General features: G+C 51.9%; 1 protein-coding gene across 1 annotated transcript in view; it reads left to right on the top strand.

The window, feature by feature from the left end:
• The first annotated feature begins 1690 nt into the window (after positions 1-1690).
• Positions 1691-25086, top strand: part of TMEM132E (transmembrane protein 132E) — a 235166-nt gene continuing 211770 nt past the window's right edge. The window contains exon 1 of the mRNA XM_090025698.1: positions 1691-2331. Within this exon, the coding sequence (XP_089881824.1) occupies positions 2253-2331 (79 nt within the window). The 5' untranslated portion in view covers positions 1691-2252. The remainder of the gene's footprint in view (positions 2332-25086) is intronic.

The raw sequence follows: 25086 nt of genomic DNA on the forward strand, positions 1-25086 counted from the left end.
TCTCTGATTTCTATGCCCACACAACACCTCTTGATAAAACCATGCCATAGAGAGGGTATATGGCAGCTGCACCCCAACAATGGTTTAACATTAGTTTGTGCTGCTTTCGTGTGGCATTGTGGGAAGATGGCAGGAGCAGGGGATTCCTGGATAGTAAAGACATGTCTTAAACAAGCAATGGGCAGTTGTGTTGGAAAAGCATTCCCCCTTCTCCCTGCAAAAATCAGGCTACTGAATACAAGACAGGAGACAGCAAAGAGCTTAGTTAGCAAAGGAAGAGTGTGGTGCAGTGTCCAGGGTGGTGGGTGAAGACAGGAGACCAGGGTACTAGTGCTGCATGACATCACTGTGTGACCTGCATGACATCACTCTGCCTCAGTTTCTCCATGTCTAGGATGGAGTTGGCATTCCTTACCTCCTCTGTACAGTTATTCTGAATGACTGATGCAAGAACCAAAGGTCTGGGATACGGGGCAGCTGCTGGGTTGTGGCGTGTGGGAGGGCGCAGTTTGGGGATGCTACTGCTGGCAAAACACAGTCCCATGCTTTGTGGCTGGGTTCCCTGGCTGGGGTTGGTTCTCAGCACTTTGGGTGCTGCATCTACCATCAGGAACACTTTCCTCCTGCGTGCATGAGCTAAGATGGAGTTACATGAACCAAAGGGCTTCATGCAAGTGGCTTCTCCAGCCAAATGCTCTGCTGTCACTTGCTTTCTGCTTCTTGTTTAAGAAGCCCAACAGATTTGGAGTCATCTATGGAGTCTCCCAGGATCATTCACATAGTTGTGACAAATGCTTACTGAAACCCCACCCCGCAACCCCCCCCACACAAGGGAACAACCTCCAGCCCAGAATCCTCCTTCAAGAGATGGGTGTCCAGCTCTCCAAGCGTTCTTCTTTATGCCTCACCGTGGAGGCTGGTGTCTCCTGGGAGGTCACTTGTAAACCTCTGCCATCTCTGTTGCTCTCAGGGGAGGGGGAGGAAATCCAAAGAGACCCAGGGTGAGCTGGTCTGATGTGGGACACAACAGGGGAGTGGGCAGAAGAACGGGTGTGACAAACACTCACCCACCCTCTTCCCAGGATGGAAACATGCTGTTTAAAAGCCCCGCAACATCCCTCCACTCCCTGCCACGTGTTTGCAAGCCAGGCAGCAGAGGTACAGCAAAGCAGGCGTGGACATGGGATCTTCTCGCTCTGGGTCTCCAAGTTCAGCCCCTGAGGTGCCCCGGGGCCTCGGCCACAGTGTGTCAAGGCCTGTGAGTGCTCGGCCTGCAGCCAGCACTCGTTTGCTTGGGTTCACCTGGACGGTCCCTGCCCGAGCCCCGGCCGGGGGGGCGATGCTGTCCGTGACACCGCGCGGGGCTCATGCACGGGAGGCCGCAGGCAGAGGCGGCGCCCTGCGCTGCCCGGGTCCGCTCCCAGGCAGCCCCTGGCAAGGCCCCGCGCCCGGGGCTCCCACGGCGGGGGCGGGGGCGGGGCAGGGCAGCTGCGACCCTGGCGGCGCCCGGCTCCTCCGCGCTACCTCGGCAGGGGGCGGCGGAGCCACGTGAGCGGGGCGGCGCCGCGAGGAGCGCGGCTCGGCCCGGCAGCGGAGCGCGCAGGACCAGCACCGGGCGAGGCTGCGTCGCGGGGACTCACGCCGCCGCCCCGCCCCGCCCCAGGCTGCGCCCGGCGGCGGCGGGCGCGGAGGACTTGGCGCCGCCGCTGCAGGGAAAGTTGCCGGGAGCGGGGCCGAGACCCGCGCATGGCCCCGGCGCCCCGGGCGGCCGCCCCGCTGCCCGCGGCTGGGGGCGCGGCCGGGGCCGGCGGGCGGCGGCGGCGCGGCGGCGGCGCTCGGCCGCGGATGAAGTGGCGGCGCGGGCTCCCGCCGGCACTGCCCCGCCTCGGGGCCCTGCGGCGGCGGCGGCGGCGCCCGCTGCTGCGGGAGCCCCGCTGAAGCCGTCGGAGCGAGCGCCGGGACACGCGTCTCGGCGGAGCCCGCGGCTGCCGCGCACGTGCTGCTCCCGGCCCGCACGTGCTGCGCCGCCGGCCCCGGCCGAGTGCGGCGCCCGGGATGCGCTAGCGCTGCCTGAGCCGGGGCGAGGGCCGGGCGCCGCGGGCCGGGGCGAGGCGAGCCCGCGCCCGGGCAGCGGGGTCCTCCCTGCCTCCCCCGCGAGGGCGCCGCCGGTCCCGGGGCCGCGCTGGGGCTCCGCATCGCACGTGCTTGGATTTGCTTCTGCCGGGAAGCCCGGGGCGGCCCCGCTCCCGCCCATGGCCGCGGGGGAGAAGATGCGCCCCGGCCCCGGCCTCCGCGCCCTGCTCTGCTGCCTCTGCGCGCTGCTCGCCCACGGTAAGTGCCCGGCGCCGGCGCGGGGCTGGGGCCTCCGGGGGCTGCGCCGTCGCCTCGGCCGGGGCCCCGGGCCCCTGCGCCCTCTCGCGCTTCCCTGCTCCCCCGGGGAGGGACCGCCGCCGCCTCCCCCGCCGCGGCGGCTGGAGGACAGACGCCAGAGGCTCTTACCCACCCCCAGCCCCGTGCACAATTGCTCAGGCAGGGCGAAGCGAGGGGCTGATTTGGGGGAGTGCAGCTTCCCCGTGGGCAGCTTGTTGGCTTATGTTTGCATTTCTGCCTGATGCCTTTGGATGTTTTTCCCTCAGCCGCCCCCACCCCCCGCTTCTTCTGCAGTCTGATAGAAGAAAAAAAAAAGAGCCCTCAGTTGCTCACTTTCCCTGAGTTGCATTCAAATCACTCTCTTAACCCTATAATTTATTGAAGCTGTGTGCATGACATGCTGTGAAATCATTTGCTGCCACTAGGGATTACAGTACCTGCTGGCGCTTGAGCGCTTTTGCTGAGCAAGGTAACAAGCTACCGAGAGGTGCCTGCACTGTGGAAAGGGCTTGAACTGCTTCTCACCTGATTGGGGTGGTGGGGCTGGGGTAGGAGGCTCTGACTGCAGGAGAAATAAATGTAGCGGGTGTGTGTTGTGGAGCTGGGTTTTTCTTATGCTTCCCAGACCTTGGAAACACTGGGTGTATTAGCCGTACGCTTGGTAGGAAGCAAGCACTGGGTACGTTTTGTCATCTGCTTCCTCTGTCCCATAAGTGCTTGGTGTCACACAAAGCTCTTCCCTCTTTGGCTGCCATCGCTGCTCTTTCTTGCGTTCTCTACTCCCGTGCAGAGCGAGTCTGAAATGAAATTGTGCCGAAAGAGCCTTTCGGGCGCTTGTGAACTCGAACTGGAGTCCTGGCTCAATTTCATGCCTGCAGTCCTTTGCATGGTAAGCAGGAGAAGGAGCTTGGCTGAACGGGGTACAGAGGTGCGTTTTTGGGCCATTGCCACTTATAAAGCTGATCAGGGAACGCTTAGAGCTGGGTGCCAAGGGGGAAAAGCCTCAAAATTAGAAGATGTTTCACTAGTAGGTTGTTGTTTTGGGGGGGTTCTCCTCCCACTTTTCTTTTGGACAAAGCAGAAACACATATTCCAGAGAATAGGCAGGTTTTAAACAGCTCCTTTGAACCACGTCAGTTAGCAAGGATAAACAAAGAGGCTAGATGCTTCACCCAGCAATGAGGAGATTTCCGTCTCTCCTTTTCCTCCAGAACTGTAAAAATCCTTTGTGTGCTTTCTGAATAAGGCTTTCTCCTCCACATTGAGCAGCATAACTTTATTTTGCCTCCTTGAAGTGTCTTGAATGCTTTCTCCCACAGTCTCCTAGACAAGTTGCTTACAGGCTTTATTTTTCTCAGCTGCTGTTTTGTCGGTTGAGTTCTGATCTTGGGGAACAAGAGGTAACTGTGTTTGCCATCCCGGTGATTGACAACCAAGGGGGGGGGGGGGATATGCGATTCTTTATTTTTTCCGCCTTATAAGATTCAGGTGTCTGGCTCATCATTTTCCAATTGCTGGTGAAGTCGGTGCACTTCAATAACCAGCCTCAGAATTGTAAGTTAGTGTCTTGTGTGGTGGCAGTTGAACAGTAGCTATGGAGAGCAGCTTTTATGAGGACAATTAATAATACATTGTTAGGCAGTGCTAAAAGGCTCTGAACAGTAGTCCCATATTCCCTGCTCTTTCCCCACACGCACTAGCACGCTCTCTTGTGGTCTGATTCGGAGCAGGTGGTGGGTGAGAACCGATGGCATGAAAACCTGGGGGAAAGCTGACACCATGAGAAACCCCAGAGTTGAGACCCACGGGCGACTCTAATGAACGTTGTGTGGCGATTGTGGAAACTGATCATTGAACAGCACTTCTCAGTCTACCTCAAATTTTAATATTGACATTGGATTGGCTTGGTTGGATTTCCCATGCCCCCTTTCTAATAATCTCATACAATAAGCTGGGGGTTTGCGTAATTTGTCTTCGCATAGAAAGACCTAGGGCTCAAGCTGTAAATCGGTGCATTCCACTAATGTCAGCGTACAGGTTTCCCTCGCTTTATGCGGGTTCTGTATGTGCAAATTCACTCTTATGCGATGACCCTTTTTATACCAAAAATTCATTATATGTGAGGTAAATTCACTCTTATCCAGTTGGTATGGTGGGAGCCCGTAGTCAGCTGCTTTGTGCAGTGCATTGCGCGAGTGATGTGCACAAAAATATAGTCTCCTGTGTGGATCTGTGCTCCTCACTTGTTGTCTGCGACGCATGTTTCTGTAGTTGCCATCCCCATTAGAATAGAGCCCTGTGCTTGTGTGTACTGTCTGCTGTTGGTGAGTACCAAAATTGTCCTGTAAAAGTGGGAGAAACGGGTCTGGGGGTCAGTAGTCGAGGTCTTGGAACGTATCCCTATTTGTTACATCCCTTTATGTGAATTTGAGTTATGCACTGTTTTCCAGGAACTCACATACAGCATAAAGCCAGGGAAACCTGTACTGTGTGTGAGCTGTTTTGCTTGGCACCACCTTCCACCGCCCAAATCTATAGGCTTTAAAAGCTGAACTTAAAAACCTTGGAACTCAACAGTAGGTGCAACTCTATAAGATCCTTGATGCACAGAGCAAAGTGCAGGTCACCTCTCCCATGGAGTTACCAATGCTCACTTGAGCTGGGGGAGGGGAGAAGGAGACACTGGACCCCACGTATCCCTATCTGGCAGTGACGGGGGGACATCACTTTCCAAGGGAGTTGAAGTCCTTGGGATCCCTTCCTGCTCAAGTGATGGAATGGCTAGAATGCCACTGTCGATGAGATGGCTGCTGCTAGCTTGGAAAACAGTGCCTCATGGTGTTATAGGTATTCGAACTCCTGTAATTTAGATTGGCGAATCCAGTTGTCCCCACTTGTTGTCACAGCATTGTAGGTGGAATTGATCTAACAGTGGGGGGCAGACCTAGATAATCCATTCCCCAAAGGGTTAGGTTAAGGCCGCTTTGTTTCCCAACTCTGGGTGGCACTCTGGATGAAAAAATGGCTAGTGATAGTTCAGCAGCTTGTTAAAGACATCATTTGCTCCCCCCAGGTGAGCAGGTTTCTGCAGATTGGAGGTTTTCCAAACCTTAACCCTTTTCTGGCTCTCCATTTTAGCATCCTCATACCTCTGTCATGTCAGTGTAAACCTGCTTCCTTCCCCCAGGAGTGCAGCAAACTCCCTGCTAATTTGCAGATATAATTAGCAGAGGTGCTGGCAAACAGATGTACTAACTGAAACTCCCGTCACAGCTGTGCTGAGCCTGAGTCTATTGTAATCATCACTCAGGACCCCTATCCTCTTCACTGGCCTCAGTTACTTTGCTTCTGGGGGAAGTTCCTGCTTCAATGGGAATGTTGCAACCCAAGGCCCCTTTTCCCCAACAAAGCTGCCCTGTGAGTCCTGGACCACTCAGTCTCCGGCTGCTCCTGGGTGAATGAAGGTCTTAGCACCTGTGTTGGCTTCTGGCTTCCAGAGAAGTATGAAATGCAGCTGCCGAAGGCTCATGATTTATAAACCCTTTCTTGCGAATTACTTGCTTTTGCTGTCAAGGTCAGTTTGTGGTTAATCAGGGACCTTCTTCTCTGATCATATATTTTTGTTAACTTACTGCTTTAGTCACAACTCCATACCCTTTTATTTTTTCTTCCTTTTAGTGCAGCCTTTGAGAAACTAGGCTTTGATTAGCAAGGCAACTGCTTTGGTAGAATGGGTTTTGCAGATGATTTTCCAGAGCCAGCGTGCCTGCTGCAGGAGTTGTGGAGACCCTGAGTTAGCTTTTGGGACTCCATCCAAAACAAGGTTCTGGAGTAGGCTGTGAACCCTGCTACTTGGGGAGATGGGAAGGAGAAAAAACATCCTGAGTCATTTGCTCCTGGCCTTCCAAAGCAGGCCTGGAAGAGCAGGGAAGCCTCATATGGTGAGCACCTTACAAATCCAATTCTATAAGGTGGCTTTGATTGGAGAGTGGCAAACACTTTGCAGGTTTCGCTCTAGACAAGCATGGAGCTTGAGGGGCATAGAGATGAATTGTCTCAGTGGTTGAGAGCTACTTTAGCACAGGAGGGGGTCAGTGGTGGGTATTTAGTCACTGATGGGGCAGTGCCTGAACTCCGATATCAAGTAGTACTTGGCAGTTCCATAGAAACAAGTGTTACCCATTGTTGACAGCATCTGGGGTTCGGTGTCTAGATTCCTGTGTCCTTTTTCCAGTGGCTACTGACTTTTCACATATCAGGTCCCTCCTTGGCTGCGTAATATACACCTTGAGGATGCCAGCAGCAAGTCTCAGAAGGGAGTTACTCTTCATGAGCAAAATGTTATTAGTGTAAGCCTGGTGTAGTGAGAGCACAGGACAATACAGTATCTTCTGGTAGTGCCAGTTGCTTGCCCTTGTGAGAGCAAATAATTATAAAAAATGCATATTTGCAGCAATAAAACTAAAGAGAACTAGAGTCGAGCAATTCTAGAAGCACATGTGCTTGAGTGGCCCAGCCTCTTCTGGGCTGTGCACTGCAGTTCTGTTGGGCTGGGGGTCCTCTGGGGGAGTTTTTATTGGCATTTCATAGACTTGGTATTGATCCCAGCCCTGGTGTTGATCGATGGAGCAGGATGCATAAAGTCTGCTTAGTGCCAGGCATGATAGCATCTGCTAGGAGTGGCCATCCCTTCTCTTGGAGCCGTGGGTTCCTCGTCTGCTGGGATTCCTGAGAGTGGGCTGGGGAGGCAGTAACTCCCCAGCTTGTTACTGTACTCAGAAGTGATGTGTGCTTCCTGGGGGTGGGGGTCAGGGTGACTGCCCACAGGCAGCCATGCTGATGTTGGTGGCAAGGGCAGGCTGAGTGGGGATGCGAAGCCTGAAAATGCTAGTGGCGCTTCTTGGGAGGGGCACCAGCACTCTGCCTGCCCCCCCGCCCGTCACCTAAGCAGAGAGCACTCGCTATAAGGGGGTGCATGTGCACCCCCTACACGTTGCCTATGACTCCACTGTCCTTTCACGTGCTGGTGGTCATCCAAGTAGTGCCACCACTTGGAGGCCAATGAGGTTGTGCAGGTCTAATGGAGAGTGGATAGGGTCTTTTGTGCTCGTAGTGTCTGTAGCGTTAAAGGTGTAATCAGTGTCTGGACAGCAACCTGCCTGCTGATATGGCAAGTGATATCTATCTCCCTCCCCCTGCTGGGGTGTGTGGGATTGCAGCAGGGGAAGAAGTATTTTTTGAGACCCAGCTGGTGGCTGACTGAAGACCCCAGTAAGCCTCTTGCTTACTGCTGCCTTCTGCCCCTCCAGCTTCCTTTCCCTCAGCTGGGGGGCAATGGTTAGTCTAGGTTTGGGAGAGGATCTCTTTACCCCATGGAACCAGTACAATGAATGGCTGCAGGCTTGGCCCAGGGCTCAGCTGTGTGGAGCCAAATTGTAGTTAATCTGGCTGCCCCAGACCCTGGGCAGCAATCCTCTCCTGGGTCTGGGCCCTTTTCTCTGTTCTGCAGCCTCAAACCCTGGGCCATTCCCCTCGGTGCATTCTCTGCCCTAGGGCTTCTCACCCTTTACCAGAACAGGACCTGCTAGGAGCGCACCTTAGGTCCAGACCATCAAGCAGAGTAGGAAGGCCAAGGTGGTTGTGCCTCTTCTTCATCAGGGGTTGAACCCCCAGGCTCAGACTGCTTTGTTTGTCCTCTTTTCTCCTCCCCTCCAGCCTCTTGTAGTGGGGAGGTAGCTGAGCTGTTTCTTGTTCTCCCTTCCCATGACTCACCTGGTGCTCTGAGGGATGGGAGTAGGTCTTGTCCCAGATCAAGCCAGTGGAGAGCACCCCAGCTTTGACCCAGCAGCACTGGCTGCAGTTCAACCCTCTACTGAGGGCCCCAGCTTGGTGTGAGTCCTGTGCCTACTCGGCCCCTTAGAATAGGACTCGGGTGGAACTCGACTAGATCTCATACTGGCATGTCTGCTCAGGGGTGAATTGGGCTTTTTGAAGCCCAGTTCAGAATAAGGCAGATATTCAGGCCAGCTGGCCGTAGGCTTTCCAAGGTAGATTTGGGGCCACTAGACAAAACAGGAACCTGCCCCGCCCCCTCCCCAAACATCCAGCTGCTGCCTTCATGGGTCCTACAGACCAGCTGCTTTGTTGCAAGTCATCAACAGACTTCCCTTGCCATTCTGCGTGTCATTTATAACAAGGTACTGTGGGGTTGCTTGGAGATGGGTTTTGTTTCCCATTTTCACCCTGAGAGCCAAGTCAAAAGTCTGTCAGGGCAACTGGAGAGACTCTCCTTTAAGTCTGGAGAGCTTTGGGTCAGGCCCCCCTGCTCCAACATACCTGATTTTTGAGCTAGTAGACCATGGTCAACCGGTGAAGTGGGCCTCCCCAAGCCAAACACCCAGCGTGAAATAGACTGACCTGTCATCTTTATTGAGAGGGGGCGTCCTAAAGCACAGGGTGTCAATAGCCTCTGCTCTCTACGAATGAAAATGCAGTGCCTGTATTTCATCCCCCCACAGCTTGCCTTCAAAATTATTACATTTTCCAGTTACCTTGTTTAGTTCCCTGACAACTGGGAGCAGGGGAAGTGATTTAGAGCATGTCCAGTGGAAGGAAAAAAATGGGGGGAGAAGATAATTGAATGGAGGTTATTTGTAGGAGTCATTTGCTGGGAAAATGCATTTTTCCTCCCTTTCTCTTGCAGCCTCTGGGGGCCAGCAGCATCGCTGGCTGCGTGGAGAAGTGATGTGGATTTTTAAGACCAGTAGATGGAGATGTGCTATAAACTTGGTGGCAAGTTGTACAAATCAGCTTCCCTTTTTTTATTTCTATATTGATATCATCCCGGGCAGATAATCTTTAGGAGCTGACTATTTGACACTAGTTACAACACAAAACAGAAATCTTCTCCTTGGTGCATGAGATGAGTTGGAGGGTAGCCATAATGTTGGGGCTTGACACATGTGCAGAGAGCCCAGGTTTTCCACACAGATCAGCAAAGGCTGGGTTTTTTCAGGCTTGCCTCCTCCCACCCAATGTAAAAAAGAGGAGATGCAGGGAAAGGGTGGTGGGCACTGCCTGTCATCCTGGGGGGATGATCATTGCATCTTCTATGTTTTTTGATGTTGCAGTGTACGGACACCACAGATCCCAGCATGGCAGTGGCTGTGGTAAGCCAGGCCTCTTGAGCTGGAGGGCTTGGATCAGGGCCCAACTAATGACCTTGATTAGCATGGGGATCCTTTCCTCTGGTACTTATCCTGTATGTCCTTGTGATGCATGGAAGTAGGATAGCATGGCTTAAGCCTGAACTACTGGGGCAGCCAGGGGGTGCAGAATCTTTCTGCCTACCAAGGGGCAACACTGAAAGGCTGTGCTGTAGTAGTCCCTGAGCCATGCTCTGTTGTTCTTTCCTTGTCTCTGTTCGGGGCTGCTCTGGAAGAGGTAGGGCTCCTATCCCTTCTTCTGGGTTGACTAATGTAGCTGGTGACCCCTCCTGGCTCACTGCTGTGCAGGGTTGAGGTTGGTGGGAAAGCTGCTTCTGTCGTGGTGCCCATGCAGGCGGTCCTAAAAGGGTGCTTGTACACGAGATGCCATTCTCATGTACACATGATGAAAATGTCACTTTTTGTGGCTTAATGGCATCACACTGTACACGTGGAAAAGTTTTGGGGGTTTTCAACGAGTCTGCATTTGTTGCAAATTATACTACATCCTGATGTAGTTTAGTTTGCAACAGTGTGTTGCAGCTATTAGCTTGCCCCCTGGCTGTGGGAGAAGTGGAGGCAGGTTCTTCAGAAAAAAAGGATTGGGCCCCCTGCCACTGAGGCACCTGCTGAAAGCAGAAGCAGCGAAGGACCTGATCCTCTTTTTTGGCAGAACCTGCCCACCTCTTGCAGGGGGTGAGCTGCCAATAGGTCAAGCAGCTCTGGAGCTGCACAGGGCCCTGGTCCTTCCCTTCATGACGGCAGCATCCCCTGGGGCTGCCTGAGCAAGCTGCTAGTGTGCCAGGTGCTGCCACTGCTCAGGGTCAGGGAAGAGTTGGATTGGGCTGGATGCTGCCTCCAAGTTAGGGCAGCGTCTGACTCGCTAGCAGCCCACCCAGGTGGCCCTGGGGAGTGCTGCTGCCCCAGAGAGAAGGACTGGGTCCCCCTGCAGCTCGGGGGCTGCTTGGGCTGCTGGCAGCTTGCCCCCCACAGCTTCAGGCAGGCTGTGCTTAAAAAAAACAAAAACAAAAAACCAAGATCAAGGCCCCTTGCCATAACAGTGGTGGAAACCCCTAAATTGAAACAGTGGATTTCAGTTAAAAAAACTCACCATTCCAATTTAGGGGGCAAAGAGTGCAATCCTAAGGACTAAACCCCCTCACTTGCATAACTGCCCAAATGGACCAGCCTTCAGCACACACCATGCGCCTACAGGCCATGGGCTGCTCTGTATCATGCCAGTGTCAATCCAGAGGGGTTTCATGGGCTTCACCAGAGTCACTCTGGGTTATTCTGGCACCACCAAGATCAAAACGTGGGCATAAAGTCATCAAGAGCAGCTCTGCAAATGGAAGAGACAAGATTTCCTTCAGAGCTAGAATGTATCCCAAGAGTCCCCATGAATGCATCAGTTACGCCTGGCAAGAAACAACAGCTTCCACCTAGGTCTCTGAGCCCAGGGTAGCCCCAGATCCTCCAGGACTGATGTGTTGTTTATATTATCAAAGAGCCCTGGTCCTGTGTCTTGCCATGCTTGGTACTGTGTAAGCATGAAACACAGGCAATTGTTGCCCCAAAGAGCTTCCAGTGACCCTAGCCTCCCTCCAGTGCCAACAGTGAAGCAGCACCATTTTTTAGCCAGCAGAACAGGGAGAAAGCCTCCTTTCCCATCCAAAGTGCCTTCAGCCTGGGCTCCATCTGGTGCCCCTTCTTTATGACAGTTTACAGTGTGGAGGTAGCAAGCTCATCCAGACGTCTGTCTGCCGTGATTCCATTAGAAGGGGAAACGGTCTGTGACAGCATTGCGTTTTCCCGTCCCTCTAAAAACACAGAGAGGGTTTTAATAAGAGATTAATGAGCCCTCCCAGATGGAGAGCCTCCCATTGTCATTTCTGAAGTGAGGAATGAACCCAGAGTGTCACGTGTTCCCAAGCAATTGCTGAGATGCTAATTAATTATGCTAATGATGCTCCTCTGCCCAGGAGTGGGAGAGGAATGACGGGAAATTGGGTAGGTCACATTCCACCATTAATTTGTATGTACAAAGTACTCAGAGCTCATGGGATCAAGACTGATGCACATGCTGTGTCCTGAGAGCTCTGTATTCCTGCCTGTGCCCTTCCAGGGTCATTGCATGTTGTACAGAATCACTGGCATGGCTGAAAACCCAGATGGGGAAAATGAGGTATGGTCAGAGAACAGGACTGGACCAAGATCATTGGGCAAGTCAGTGGCAGAGCTGGGAATAGAGTCTAGGCCTCCTGGGCCTCAGTCCATCCCTGCATGCCACACGTCTCCCTCTAACTCCTCCCTACCCAGTTGTATTTATAAGTATACTGAGAAGACAGTACTCGTGCATGACTTTGGGAGGGCTGCTGCTCTTCTCTGGGAAGGGTTAAATGTGGGGAGGCATCCAATCACAGTAGCAAATAGGAGAGATTGTTATGATGATCTCTAGTCGAGGACTAGGGCTACAAGATAGACCACTTCTCTTCACCTTGTCCCTCTCAGGGAGCCCCACCAGCCTGCACAAAGCGGCTGTGCCAGAGCTGGTGGGGTTCCCTGCAGGCAGAGGAACCAAGCCAGCTTTCCTGGCAGTCATTGTGCGCTCTGCTTCCCAGCCGACACCTCCGTCAGCCGAGGGGCTTGTTAGGACAGCAAGACACTGGGTTATTTTTGTCTCAGTGGCCCAGCCTGTTCTGCAGTTATATGTACTGCTCTGGCAGGAGACAGCCATGCTGATGAGCTGCAGGGATGACAGCAGGTGCTCACTGCAGCTCCTGATGCTCCCTGGCAGGGGGAGGGAGATGGCACCATATGGGTAATTTCTGAGGTGCAGCCTTGCCTCTTGCTCTCTCAGGAGCTGTCTAGATTCATAGTTTCATAGATGTTAGCGTCGGGAGGGACCTCAGTAGGTCATTGAGTCTGACCCCCTGCCCTGGGCAGATGACCCCAGCTAAATGTATGTGCAGTCTCTTCTTGAAGACCCCCCAGGGTAGGGGAGAGCACCACCTCCCTTGGAAGTCCATTCCAGATTCTGGCAACCCTTACTGTGAAGTTCTTTCTAATGTTCAACCTAAATCTGTTCTCCATCAATTTGTGGCCGTTGTTCCTAGTTACCCCAAGGGATGCCTTAGTAAATGGAGCATCTCCTATTCCCTACTGCCCTCCCCTGATGAATTTATAGGCAGCCACAAGATCACCTCTCAGCCTTCTCTTGCAAAGGCTGAAGAGATCTAGGTCCCCGAGTCTCTCCTCACAGGGCCTTGTCTGTAGGCCTCTGACCATATGAGTGGCCTCCTCTGAACCGTCTCATTATTCTCTGCATCCCTCTTGAAGTGTGGCGCCCAAAACTGGACACGGTGCTCCGGTTGCGGCCTGACCAGTGCTGCATAGAGGGGAAACATCGCCTCCCTGGGCCTGTTTGTCATGCATTTGCCAATGAATGATGAAGTGCGGTTAGCCTTGTTGATCAAGGCTCTGTCCTTGGACTAGTGCTGTTCAATATCTTCATCAGTGATTTGGATGAGGGGGTTGAAAGCACTCTTGTCGAAATTTGCAAACAACACCAAACTATGGGGTACAGTAAACACGCTGGAGGGCAGGGAGCAAATCCAGGTGGATTTGGATAGACTGGGGAAGAGGGCAGATCAGAATAGGATGCAATTTAACAAGGATAAGTTGCAAAGTGCTGCACCTGGGGGGAGAGAATCTCCAATACACTTATAGACTGGAAAGTACCATTCTAGGTACCATGGCAGTGGAAAGGGATCTCGGAGTCTTGGTTGACGCAGAAATGAACATGAGTCGCCAGTGTAACGAGGTAATAAGAAAGGCTAACCGCACTCTTTCTTGTATTAGTAGGTGCATCATGAGCAGGTCTAAGGAGGTGATACTTCTCCTCTATGGGGCATTGGTCAGGCTGCAGCTGGAGTACTGCATCCAGTTTTGCGTGCCACACTTCATGAGGCATGTGGATAACCTTGAGAGGGTTCAGAGAAGGGCTGCTCATATGGTTGAGGGTCTGTGGGTAAGATCTGCAGGGCCTGCGGGTTATTTATATCCAGCGCTCTTTCCTACCTAGAGCAGGGGTTGGACTTGATGATCTACAAGGTCCCTTTTGACCCTAGAAATCGATGAAATCACTTCATCAGCTCCAAGATCCCTTTCCACTGCTGTGCTGGTGGGAAGGTCATCCCCCCAGCCTGTAAGTATGGTGGTGGTTCTTTTTGCTCAGGTGCAGCACTTTGCACTTGTCTCTGTTGAGCTGCATCCTATTTCGTTCTGCTCATTTTTCCAACCTGTCCAGATCGGCCTGGGTAGTTCCCTACTCTCTGGTGTGTTAACTTTGCCCCATACTTTGGTAATCATCTGCAAACTTGGACAGGGTACTCTCTATGCCCTTGTCAGAGTCACTGATGAAGCCATTGAATAGTACTGGTCCAAGAACCAAGCCTTGTGGGACTCTATTGCCCACATCTTTCCAGGCTGATATCGACCCATCCACCACCACTCTCTAGGTGCGACCCTTAAGCCAGTTTGCCACCCACCTGACCATGTAATCATCTACATCACGGCCTGTCAGTTTATTTATGAGAATGGAATGTGATACCGTATGATTCGTCTGTGGGCACTTGCACATGGCATGGCTTGGAGAAGGCAGGAAGGGTGTAGGATCACGGGGTTTACCCTGTTTGAGGGACCTATTCCAGGCCCCTTGTGCAGTGAGCAGCAGTTGTGAGGGTGTCAGGAGTGATGCTGACACAGATGAATTCAGTCATGTAGGTGATCCCTGTCAGGCTTGTTTGATGTGCTGAAAGATTGTGGGTGTAAATCCATCAGGAAATATTGTAAGCCTCCCACTGGGGGCACATCAACTAATTCCAGGGGGCAAATAAAAAAAGGAAAGAGGAAGGGAAGTGAGGTTACAGATTAATAACAAGGGATCTGGAAGGGGACAATGAGCAGAGCATACCAGCTGCCCTCTGAATGAGTCGAAGAAGTTGAATCCAGTCAGGATTCAGATGCAGGATTCTAGCTGGCTGCTGGGAGAGCTCATGCCCTTCTCACCCCCTGCAGTGCTCGGCTTCCTTGGCACAGCCCAGCCTCAGCTCCACACATCTGGAAATGGGGCATTGCAGCTGCACTTGAATGCCCTTCATTGTGGCTTTTTGTCTCTGGCAGGCATGGTGCCCTCAGAAAAACTTCCACTTAGATGCTTAGTAGTTGAACAAGGGGGCAGCCCTCAGAGTCTGGCTGTGGATCCACTTTGGAGCTGCCAATCTCCCTCTTGACAGGTATGCTGACTGAGGAGGCATGTGTGCCCAGCCCCCTCCTGCTTAGTACCGTGTGTGTCGTGAAGTTGGCAGGAGCCATGTGTGGGGAGGGGAAGCTGCTGTCAGTACCCACACATCAGGTGGGTACCCACACATTACTACTTTTCAAACCATAGCTTCCCTCAGCAAAAAGGTTTGATAGACCTGGGATGACTTATGCCAGTGGCGGGACTCTCTTGTCAGCTTTGCAACAAACCCAATGCAGTCAGACAGGTTAATGCCAGCTTCTCTATTACTGGAGTCCAGGGCAGCAAACTTCTCCCCCTTGGGCAGGATTCTCACTGACTCTGGCATGGCTCTGCCAGCTCTGCAATTGGAAGCAGGTCCAGATCCACATGACTGTAGCCGACTCTCTCTCCACAGTCCCCTGGCCTCTGCCACAGAGACTTCTACAGCAACTGACTTTCCACCAGCCAGTGGAGTCCAGCTACATTCCTTTATCTAGGCACTAGACACAGTGATGAACAAAGCCACTTCCTCAGCAGAGCTCTGTAGTGCTTCTGGTCTCTGCTGCTTATAGTCCCAACCAGTCTGGCCTGGACAAGCAGCAATGTGGAGGCATCCCCTTGCACATGCTCATTAACACTTACAAAGCCCACAGTTGCTTTGGCACTGCACACATGACATCCTGAGTGTATGCAGGACTGTAGACAGTCACCCCAGCTCTCTGGTTTCCCCATGGAGAAACTACTGCTTGTTTGGTGGCATCTGTCCACAGACAAACATGCACTGGGAGAACACCTGCAGTGGTGATGCGTAGGGGATGCACATGCATCCCCTGAGAGCGCTGGTTGACTCCCTGACTGGCTGCACTTGCCGCTTAAGTGATGGCGGGGGCAGGCGGGAACGCCAGTGTTCCCCCTGCGAGTGCCGTTCAATTGCTGCAGCCATTCCCAGAAGTGGCCACAGCCACTCCTGGAAGCAGCTGCAGCGATTTCCCCTGGTTGGCAGGATTGACCCCCCCCCCCCCCCCCCCGACTATAGCAGCACCAGTCACCCATGAACACCCATGATCATCGCTTCACACATCTCAGAAGGACTTCCATTCAACAAGGACACTTCTCAAGAGAGAGATTACACTTTTCAAAGAGCCACCCAGATATCACATGAAGAATTGATGCAATACAAAAAGAAAATCCACACATTGCATACCATTAGGTATGGCATACCATCCCTCCTGGAACCTATATGGAAAATCCTCAAAACCGTAACCCATACTAGAAGAAGACCCAATTCTTAAGGAGATCTTTTCAGAACCACCCATTCTAGCCTTTAAACAAACACTGAACCTTGCCAATCTCAGCGCCAGAAGCAAATTTCCTGTGGCCCAAAATGCATCAAATTGATCTAGACCATGCCAGGACAAGAAATATAAAACCTGCCAACATGTCTCCACCACTCCCACAATAACTACATCCCACAACAATACCATCACCATACCTGCACCTCCAGAAATGTAATGCATCTCATCCAGTACACTAAATGCCCTGATTGAGAATATGTAGGAGAAACCAAACAACAACTGTGTACCAGAATGAACGTACACCAAAACTTTGTCAAAGACAAAAATACCCACTTACCTGTGGGTGCATACTTTTCACAAGACAGCCACTCTCTAATCTCTCAGTTCTAATCCTCAAAGGGAATTTACAAAACACCTTTCATAGATGAGCCTATGAACTTCACTTCATAAATCTATTGGATACAAATATCATGGACTAAATATAGACATTGTATTTATGACACATTATAACCTGCCTGCCATCGGATACCCCCAGGTAACCTCTTTACATTTTACTAGCTACATTCTGTCACCAGGTCAACATTCCCCCTCCCTCCCTTCTCCCCACCTATCTGTCTCACACGTGTTGTCTTCCATGGCCTCTGATCCTCACTGCCACACACGTGCATTTTCACAGACCTGCATTTTGTATGTTGGCTTCTTTTCCATCCAGAAGAACACAAAACAACAGGAAGCTCCCCCTATGCCTGAAGAAGGGTGTTTGTGCCCAAAAGCTTGCAAAGAACAATTTTTCTAGCTATTTAGTTGGTCTAATAAAAGATACCATATTTACACAAAGAACTTTGTCTGCGTATGTCTGCCTGTAGAAATACTCTGCTTTTGTCATTAACAGGATAGGGATGGATGTAAGCGAGATCACATTTCTGGGCGTTCTCTTCCCTGGCACAGGCAATGCTCATCTCTGCTCTCTGGCATGTAGGAAGCTAGGAGCTCTCTTGCAGCTGTGGGCTGTAGGCACTAGCATCTTGTCTCTTTGCATTCATCCTGGGGAAGCAGCTGCACCCCTGCTGAAGAAGAGATGTGGCAGGCCAGTGTAGTGGAGGAGATATAGGTGCCTGCTTCAGTTGAATGCACCCTCTAGGTTGCAGATGTTGGGGGATGTGGGGACTGGTGTGGAAGTGGCTGTGGGGGTGGAAATGCAGTCTTGGTTCAGTAGGGGGCTGGGTTCCTCTGTCATGGTTGCTGAAGAGCTGGGTAGAAAGCCTGCAGGCAGTGCGGGCCTCTGTGCTCGCTAGTAGGCAGCACGTGAGCTTGTTCATGGGATTGTGCCTTGCTCAGGGCCAAGGGCGGTTCAGTTGCTTTAATGTGCCACACGTCACTGCTGTGCATTGGGGATTCTTGGCTTAAGCTGCAGAGGATTTATCAGGAATGATTCAAGTGAAGTTAGTCTTGTCTTGAGGAAGCGAGGGATGGACCTCCTGGGGTCCCTTCCTGCTTTTCTTTGGTTCTCAGCTCGGGTATATACCAACGGACCAGTTGTCTCTCAGGTAGCGGGGGTGCCCAGGGCTCCCTCAGGGGGATTAAGGTGTCTCTTCACTAATGCAAGAAGCATGGGGAACAAGCAGGAGGAGCTTGCTCATCTGCTTGCAAGTAGTAAATCGACCTGGTTGGCCTAGTGGAGACATGGTGGGATGAAACGTTTGACTGGGCATTAGACATAGAGGGCTATAGGTTGTTTAGAAGAGATAGGAAGGGGAAAAAAGGTAGGGGGGGTGTTGTGCTCTACGTTAGGGAACAGTATACTAGTTCAACCTTCCAAACGGGACCAGAGGCAGGCTTAACTGAGACCCTGTGGGTCAAACTTTAAGGAGGGCAGGGGGAGAGGGATCTGGTGGTCGGGTTTACTACAGGCCACCACATCAGGAGGAAGAGCTGGATCTAGAATTTGTGGTCTAGCCACTCACTAAGGTTCCTGACGTGCATACAGGACCTACACCTCATGCAGGAGGTACTCATCCCCACTAGGGGAAATGCCATACTGGATGTGGTGTTAGCCTCTGGGGATGACCTGGTGGGGGAGGTGCTTGAACAAGGGAGGCTAGGGGACAGTGATCATGAAATGATCCGGTTTGCTATTCAGAGAAAGGTGGGGAGCGTAACTAGCACAGCACAAATGCTTGACTTTAGGAAAGCCAACTTCGATGTGCTCAGAGCAATAGTCAGGAAGGCACTCAGAGCCCAGGGTGTCGCTAGTATGGGGGTCCAGGAAAGGTGGTCCTTCCTCAAGGAGGCTATCCTTGGGGTGTAGCAGCACGCAATTCCTCTGTGCAGGAAAGCAGGAAAAGGGTCCAAGAAACTTTCATGGCTGAGCGTGGATATCCAGGCTGACCTGAGGGCAAAGAAAAAAGTGTACTGGCAGTGGAAGCAGGGGGCAGGGACAAAGGAGGAGTATATCTCCCTGACCCGAGCTTGTAGGGATTTGATAAGGAAGGCTAAAGCAGCACTAGAGCTTAGATTAGCTTTTGCGATTAAGGATAACAAAAAGTCCTTCTTCATGTATATAGGTAGCAAGAAGACATCTCAGGCTAACGCTGGACCCCTACGAGGCAGTGCAGGGCAGTTGGTGACGGACGCGCGAGAGAAGGCCGAACTCTTCAACAAGTTCTTTGCCTCTGTGTTCCTGTCATCTGACAAGAGGGTGCTCTCGGGTGACAGCATAGAGAGGCCCAGGAAGGATGCGAGTCCCACGACTGTTAGTTCAGACCTAGTTCAGGATTACGTGGAAGGCTTAGATGTGTCCAAGTCGGCGGGCCCGGATGACCTTCATCCACGGGTGCTGAGGGAACTGGCTGGTGTCATTGCGGAGCCATTGGCACGGCTGTCTGAGGACTCCTGGTGCTCAGGCCAAGTCCCTGAGGACTAGAAAAGGGCCAATGCGGTCCCTATTTTCAAGAAGGGAAGGAAGAGCCTGGCAAATACAGGCCAGTCAGCCTCACTTCTATCCTGGGGAAGGTCTTTGAAAAAATTATCAAGGGCCACATTTGCGAGAGCCCTGCAGGGGAAGTGATGTTGAGGGGTAACCAACACGGGTTTGTGCCAGGCCGATCCTGCCTGACTAACCCGGTGTCTTTCTATGACCAGGTAACAAAGAGCTTAGATGTGAAGGAGAAAGTTGATGTCATCTTCTTGGACTTCCAGAAGGCCTTCGACACAGTATCCCACCCAGTTCTGGTGGGCAACCTGAGGGACTGCGGCATTGATGAATGCACGGTCACATGGGTGGCAAATTGGCTCCAGGGGTGCACCCAGAAGGTGGTAGTGGACAAGTTGATGTTGACCTGGAAGGGTGTGGGCAGCGGAGTGCCCCAGGGCTCGGTCTTTGGGCCAGAGCTGTTCAACATCTTCATTAGCGACCTGGGTGAAGGTGTGGAGAGCACCCTATTCAAGTTCGCTGATGACACGAAGCTGTGGGGTAAAGTGAATACACCAGCAGGCAGGGACCGCATCCAGGCAGACCTGGGTAGGTTGGAGAAGTGGGTGGATCTGAACAGGATGTGGTTCAACAAGGGCAAGTGCAGGGTGCTGCACCCAGGGAGAGGGAGCCAGCATTATGGTTATAGGTTAGGGGCTGCCCCTCTCAGCAGCACAGTGGCAGAGAGGGATCTTGGAGTCAGGATTCACTCCAGGATGAATACGAGTCGCCAATGTGACGAAGCAATAGGCAGAGCCAACCGCACCCTGTCATGCATGAACAGGGGCATCACTAACAGGTCCAGAGAGGTCTTCCTCCCCCTCTATGCGGTGCTGGTCAGGCCACAGCTGGAGTGCTGTGTCCAGTTCTGGGCGCCGCACTTCGGGAGGGATGTGGAGAACCTGGAGAGGGTCCAGAGGAGGCCACTCGCATGGTTGGGGGCCTCCGTGGCCAGCCCTATGAGGAGAGGCTGAGGGACCTGAATCTCTTCAGTCTCCGCAAGAGGAGACTGAGGGGGGATCTTGTGGCTGCCTACAACTTTATCACGGTCCACCAGCAAGGACTCGGGGAAAGTCTGTTCACCAGGGCCCCCCTTGGAGTCACCAGGAACAACGGCCACAAGCTGAGGGAGGAGAGGTTTAGGTTAGATATTAGGAAGAACTACTTCATGGTAAGGGTGGCCAGAGCCTGGAATAGGCTTCCCAGAGAGGTGGTGCTCTCACCTTCCCTGGAGATCTTCAAGAGGAGACTGGACAGGCACCTGGCCAGGGTCTTATGTCCCCTCCCACCCCCAGTGCTCCTTCCTGCCCATGGCAGGGGGGTCGGACTCGATGATCTGTCTAGGTCCCTTCCCACTCATTGATTCTAGGATAGTGGGCCAGGGGTGGATGGAAGAGGGTGCTTCCTCTTGCCACATGTTCTGAGGCAAGGACCCCTTTGTGAAAGTGCCAGGGTCTGTTGACCCATCTTCTCGGCCTGGGGCGCAGGTGTGCTGGCCGTGCCTGCTGGGTATTTATTCATGGTTGGAACTCGGGTGGAAATGGCATTGGCATCCCCAGCAGAACTTCGTCTCTGGGCTGGTCTCCCCACCTGCCTTTGTACAGTGGAAGCAACCAGGCAGTTTATGAAAGGGAAATGCTGAGGAATTGCTGTTTCCCTCAGCTGGCCACATGGTGCAAATGAACACAATTTTCCTGGTCTACCCCTGTACTGACACAGTTCAATTAAATAAATATTGGGCAAGTCCTTCTCTCTCCCAGCTCCCCTTCTTCTGCAGCTGCCTCAGCTCAGGCAATATGTGTGCAACCAGTCTTGGGCATCAATGGCATTAAAGCTGGCAGTGTTATTGCCATGAATAACCCTGATGACCCTGTGCCATCTCATATTAAACTGGCCTGTGGCCTTCTGTAGCTCTGTCATAGGGAGGACCTGTCCTCCACGCTCATGGCAGTGCACAAGTTGGGAGCTACACTCAAAATGCATCCATGAACTAGCTGTGTGTGACAGCTGAGGGCATCCCATTCCCTTCATGCTAGGCCCATGGACTATGTGAGTTGTTTAAGAAGCAGGGGCTTGCTCTTTAGCTCATGCTGTAAGGTTTAATCTATGGTCCCAACTAGATGGCAGCCATCACACAGGAAGGGAGCTGAGCAGCCACCACATGCTCCCCCCTCTTCTGTTTGGGTACTGAGGTTGAACACCAGAGCCTGTCACAGCCTCTCCCTTTGCCTTTCATATTCTCAGCTGTGTAGCTGTTAGCTTCTGTTTGTGGCCCCGTTTGTCTGGGGAGTTGCATGGGACTTATTCCTCATGTGTGAGCTCTCCCAGGCTTGAATGGATGGATGGATCCTTGTAGCTGATCCCTGAGACAGGGTATCAGCATTATTGTTGCAAAGAAGGGGTGTTTTAAGGGCTGGGTTTCCAGGCACTTTGCGCACTCATTCAGAGCTCAGCTGTTGCTTAGGCACATAAATTACTACCTGGATTTTCAAACTAGATCAGTTTGCAGGGGGCCAGGGGCTTACTAGTCTGGGTCTGAGTGATTTGCCCAGATTCACTGACTGAATTAGAGGCAAAGTAGAGACCCGGTTGAGATCACCAGCATCTCTCTGTAGAACCGTCCCCCACCATTTCCACCCTCCTATCCACCCCTTGTGCCCAAGCCACTCGACTAAGCACTCTCTCACGTGTTCTCCTATTGATACCTCTTTGTGAAGGATCAGTGCCTGTCCCCTGTCCAGCTTTCCCTGTGTGCCAGGACCCTGGTGTGGCCTGCAGACTCAACCCTCTTCTATGATACACCACAGTGGCACTGACGGGACACGAGACCATGTGAGAGATGGTACGTGGCATAGATGGAGTGCTCTGTAGGGATATGGCTAGTGATGATGAGTAAGGAGAGTGCCAGGTAAACGCATCAGGCCCTGTGACTACAGCAGCAGTCAAGAAAAGAGGCTGGAGAAATGGGACTGGGGAAGAGGACATGGGGGGGTTCCCTGCACAGGAGTAGGGTAGTGCTGGAGCTGGTGGCCAAACCTCCAAGACATGCAAATTGGCATGGCTCCATTGAAATGGATGCTAGTTTATATCTGTTGGCAATCTGACTCCCTGCGACCTTGCCTTGAGAGCAGCAGAGAACCATGAGCAATGCTTTACCCCATGCTCTTGGTCTGCCTGGTCCTGAACATCGTGGTGCAGTTGTGAAAGTGGAAAGAGGACAGAGCTGGGCTAGCAAGACTGCCCTGATCCTGTTGGAGCACTGGTGGAGAAGCATCTTTAATCTTTCCTCTTCTTGCATCCATGCCTTTTAATATGGCTGCACTGGGAAGAAAGGGAAGGCAGCTGGGATAAGGTCAGGTAGTGTGTCACTTGTGCGGAAGCCTTTAAGAGGAGAAAAAGGTTACAGGCATTATTGGCAGTGCATTAGGAATAACTCCAAGCAATAATTTTGTCCAAAGAGGCTTGAATTCTAATGCAGGTTTAAATTCAAGGCTGAATTGTTGCCTGCCACCAAGTTCATTTTTGCATCCTAGCAACAAGTTGGCCTTTTTAAAGATAAAGTGAGCATCAGAGTACAGTTTTGTTCCCTATGAATTTAAAGATGCATTAGGCGCCTTCATTTGCTCTGCAGGAAAGATGTTCCTTTGCGCTTTCGTGTGTGTGTGTGTGCGCGCGCGCGTGTGTGCGCGTGTGCATTCGCCTCCCTGATGAGCATGTAAAACCGATCATTCCAAGACCAGGTTCTCAGAACAGCAATGTTCTTCTCTTTCTATCGAGCCCTGATGTATTATAAGGTAAAACTCCTGTGAAAGGACTGGTGGTAATGTTCAAAGCAGCCCAGCAATGCGGGAACTTTCAATAGTCTACACAGTTATTCATCTCGGAGGCATCTCATTAATTTAGCAAATGCTGCCTGAGAGGAGAGAGAGTTAAAGCACTGTACATCAAAACGGCTTGCACAAATACTTTCGAAAGCAGACGTCGTTCACCTCTTCGAGCTGGTTTTGCCTCCATCTCTCCTCCCCACGAATATGTATCAGTGTATAAGCAAATGCATGCAGACATACTCATGGAGTAGCTCACTGGAATGATGCAGGATCTCAGCTGGATTTGTGTGCGCTATTTAGGGCAATATGCTGAATAACTGCATCGAGTCCCCTTTCTGATCCTTTATGATGAATAAAGTAAAATGGAACCGATTTTCTTTTCTTTTTGCTCTTCACCTTAGAAATAACCTATTGTATCCCCTCCCTTCTTTTTTGTTGGACATCTCCTTGGCAAATTTTCTTAGTTCTATAGCCAAAGTAGGAAGAGCACTGGAATATTTTTTTTAGCAAGGAAAGTTTTTCTCCCTGTTGTATTTTTAGTATTTGAGTGAATTCCTGGTAACAGAACAACCCCCACAAACGTGCAAACACATAGTTTTATAGTTGGTAGGGTCGGAAGGGACCTGGCAGGAAAGAATGCTGGAGTCAAACAACCCTGGCAAGGTGATTATCTAGCCTCCTTTTGAAGACCCCCAGGGTAGGAGCAAGCACCACTTCCCTTGGAAGTTGGTTCCTGATCCTAGCCACCCTGACTGTGAAGTAGCGCCTCCTGATATCCAGCCTGAATTTACTCTCAGTCAACTTATGGCCATTATTCCTTTTTACTTCCAGTAGTGCTTGGGGGAACAGGGACTCTCCCATAGCCTGCTGGTTCCCCTTGGCCAGTTTGTAGATGGCCGCCAGATCCCCTCTCAGCCACCAGATCCCCTTTCAGCATGCGCATGCATGAGCACCCCTCTTAAAGGCCCTTTGATCATTCAGGCTTCTCTGCCTTGATATTTGTGACAGATCTAATCTGTTCACTACAACTGACTACATAGTGTACATGTACCCCCTGTTTATATTTATCATTTGTTCCTCTTAAACACCTCAGCTTATTGCTTTATCTCATGATTACCATCATGGACCTCTCTACCTTCTGCTTCAAGAGCCAAAGTGCATTTCTTTGGCCTTGTCTTCTCTTGCATAAATTTGTAGCTGCAAGTGTGGTGGTGCAAATCCAAGCCAAAACAAGCATGTGATGAATGTTAAAGGCACTGCTAAATGCATGACCAGGAGGTATTGTGATACTATGGGGTAGGGACTGGATAGACTACTTTAGCCTAGTGTAGGGGTTGGCAATGTTTTTGAGCAGAGTGCCCAAACCACCTGCAACCTTGACTTGTAGGATGTTGGCATGCGAGGACCAGGCAGCAGGGGGCCACGAGGGGCCCAATCCTTGTTGTTGCAATGCAGCCCCAGCCCCTTCCCCAAGGCATGAGTGCCAACAAAATGCCTTTGCGTGCCATGCTCTGGCACATGTACTGGAGGTTGCCTACCTCTGGCCTAGTGTGTTTATGGTGTTGTCTGCCCTGGGCTCAACACGGTGAGGGCCCACCTTTGATGACTTACTCTTTTTATGTATCCTTTTTATGTTGGTTGGGGACATTATCATCTCCCTACCTTTCCAGTCATCTAGGGACAAAGGGCAATTAATGAAGATGCTGCCAGACATTAGCCAACCAATCCTGTGGTTCTGTCTGGGCAACAGCCTGTGCAAATCGGGGTTATCCCATGGGGGTCTTTAAATGCTTCTCTGGAAAAGACAGATAAATATATGCTGTGAATTGCATGGGGCATGTGAATTGCCCTTGGTACCCTGCCTTTCTCTGCCTTACCCACTTGTTTGTACTTCCTCTCTAGGACAGAATATGTGCAGTCAGAAGTGCTTGCCATTGGCTCTGGGGAAGCTGTCTGATGTGTCTTCCTCCGCACTCTGACTTTGATCTCCCCGGAAGCGCTCCACAAACAGTGCCTGCAGGCAGGCTCGCATCTGGAGCGGCACATCATTAACTGCTGCAGCACTTAGCTAGGGAAGGTAGTCTGGCATATGCTGCCTTTGGAGTGGGTCTTGACTGGAGACAGTCAGCTTGGA

This window comes from Crocodylus siamensis, chromosome 13 (genome assembly GCF_052110815.1).
Source record: "Crocodylus siamensis isolate JL-2025a chromosome 13, ASM5211081v1, whole genome shotgun sequence".
Lineage (NCBI taxonomy): Eukaryota > Metazoa > Chordata > Crocodylia > Crocodylidae > Crocodylus > Crocodylus siamensis.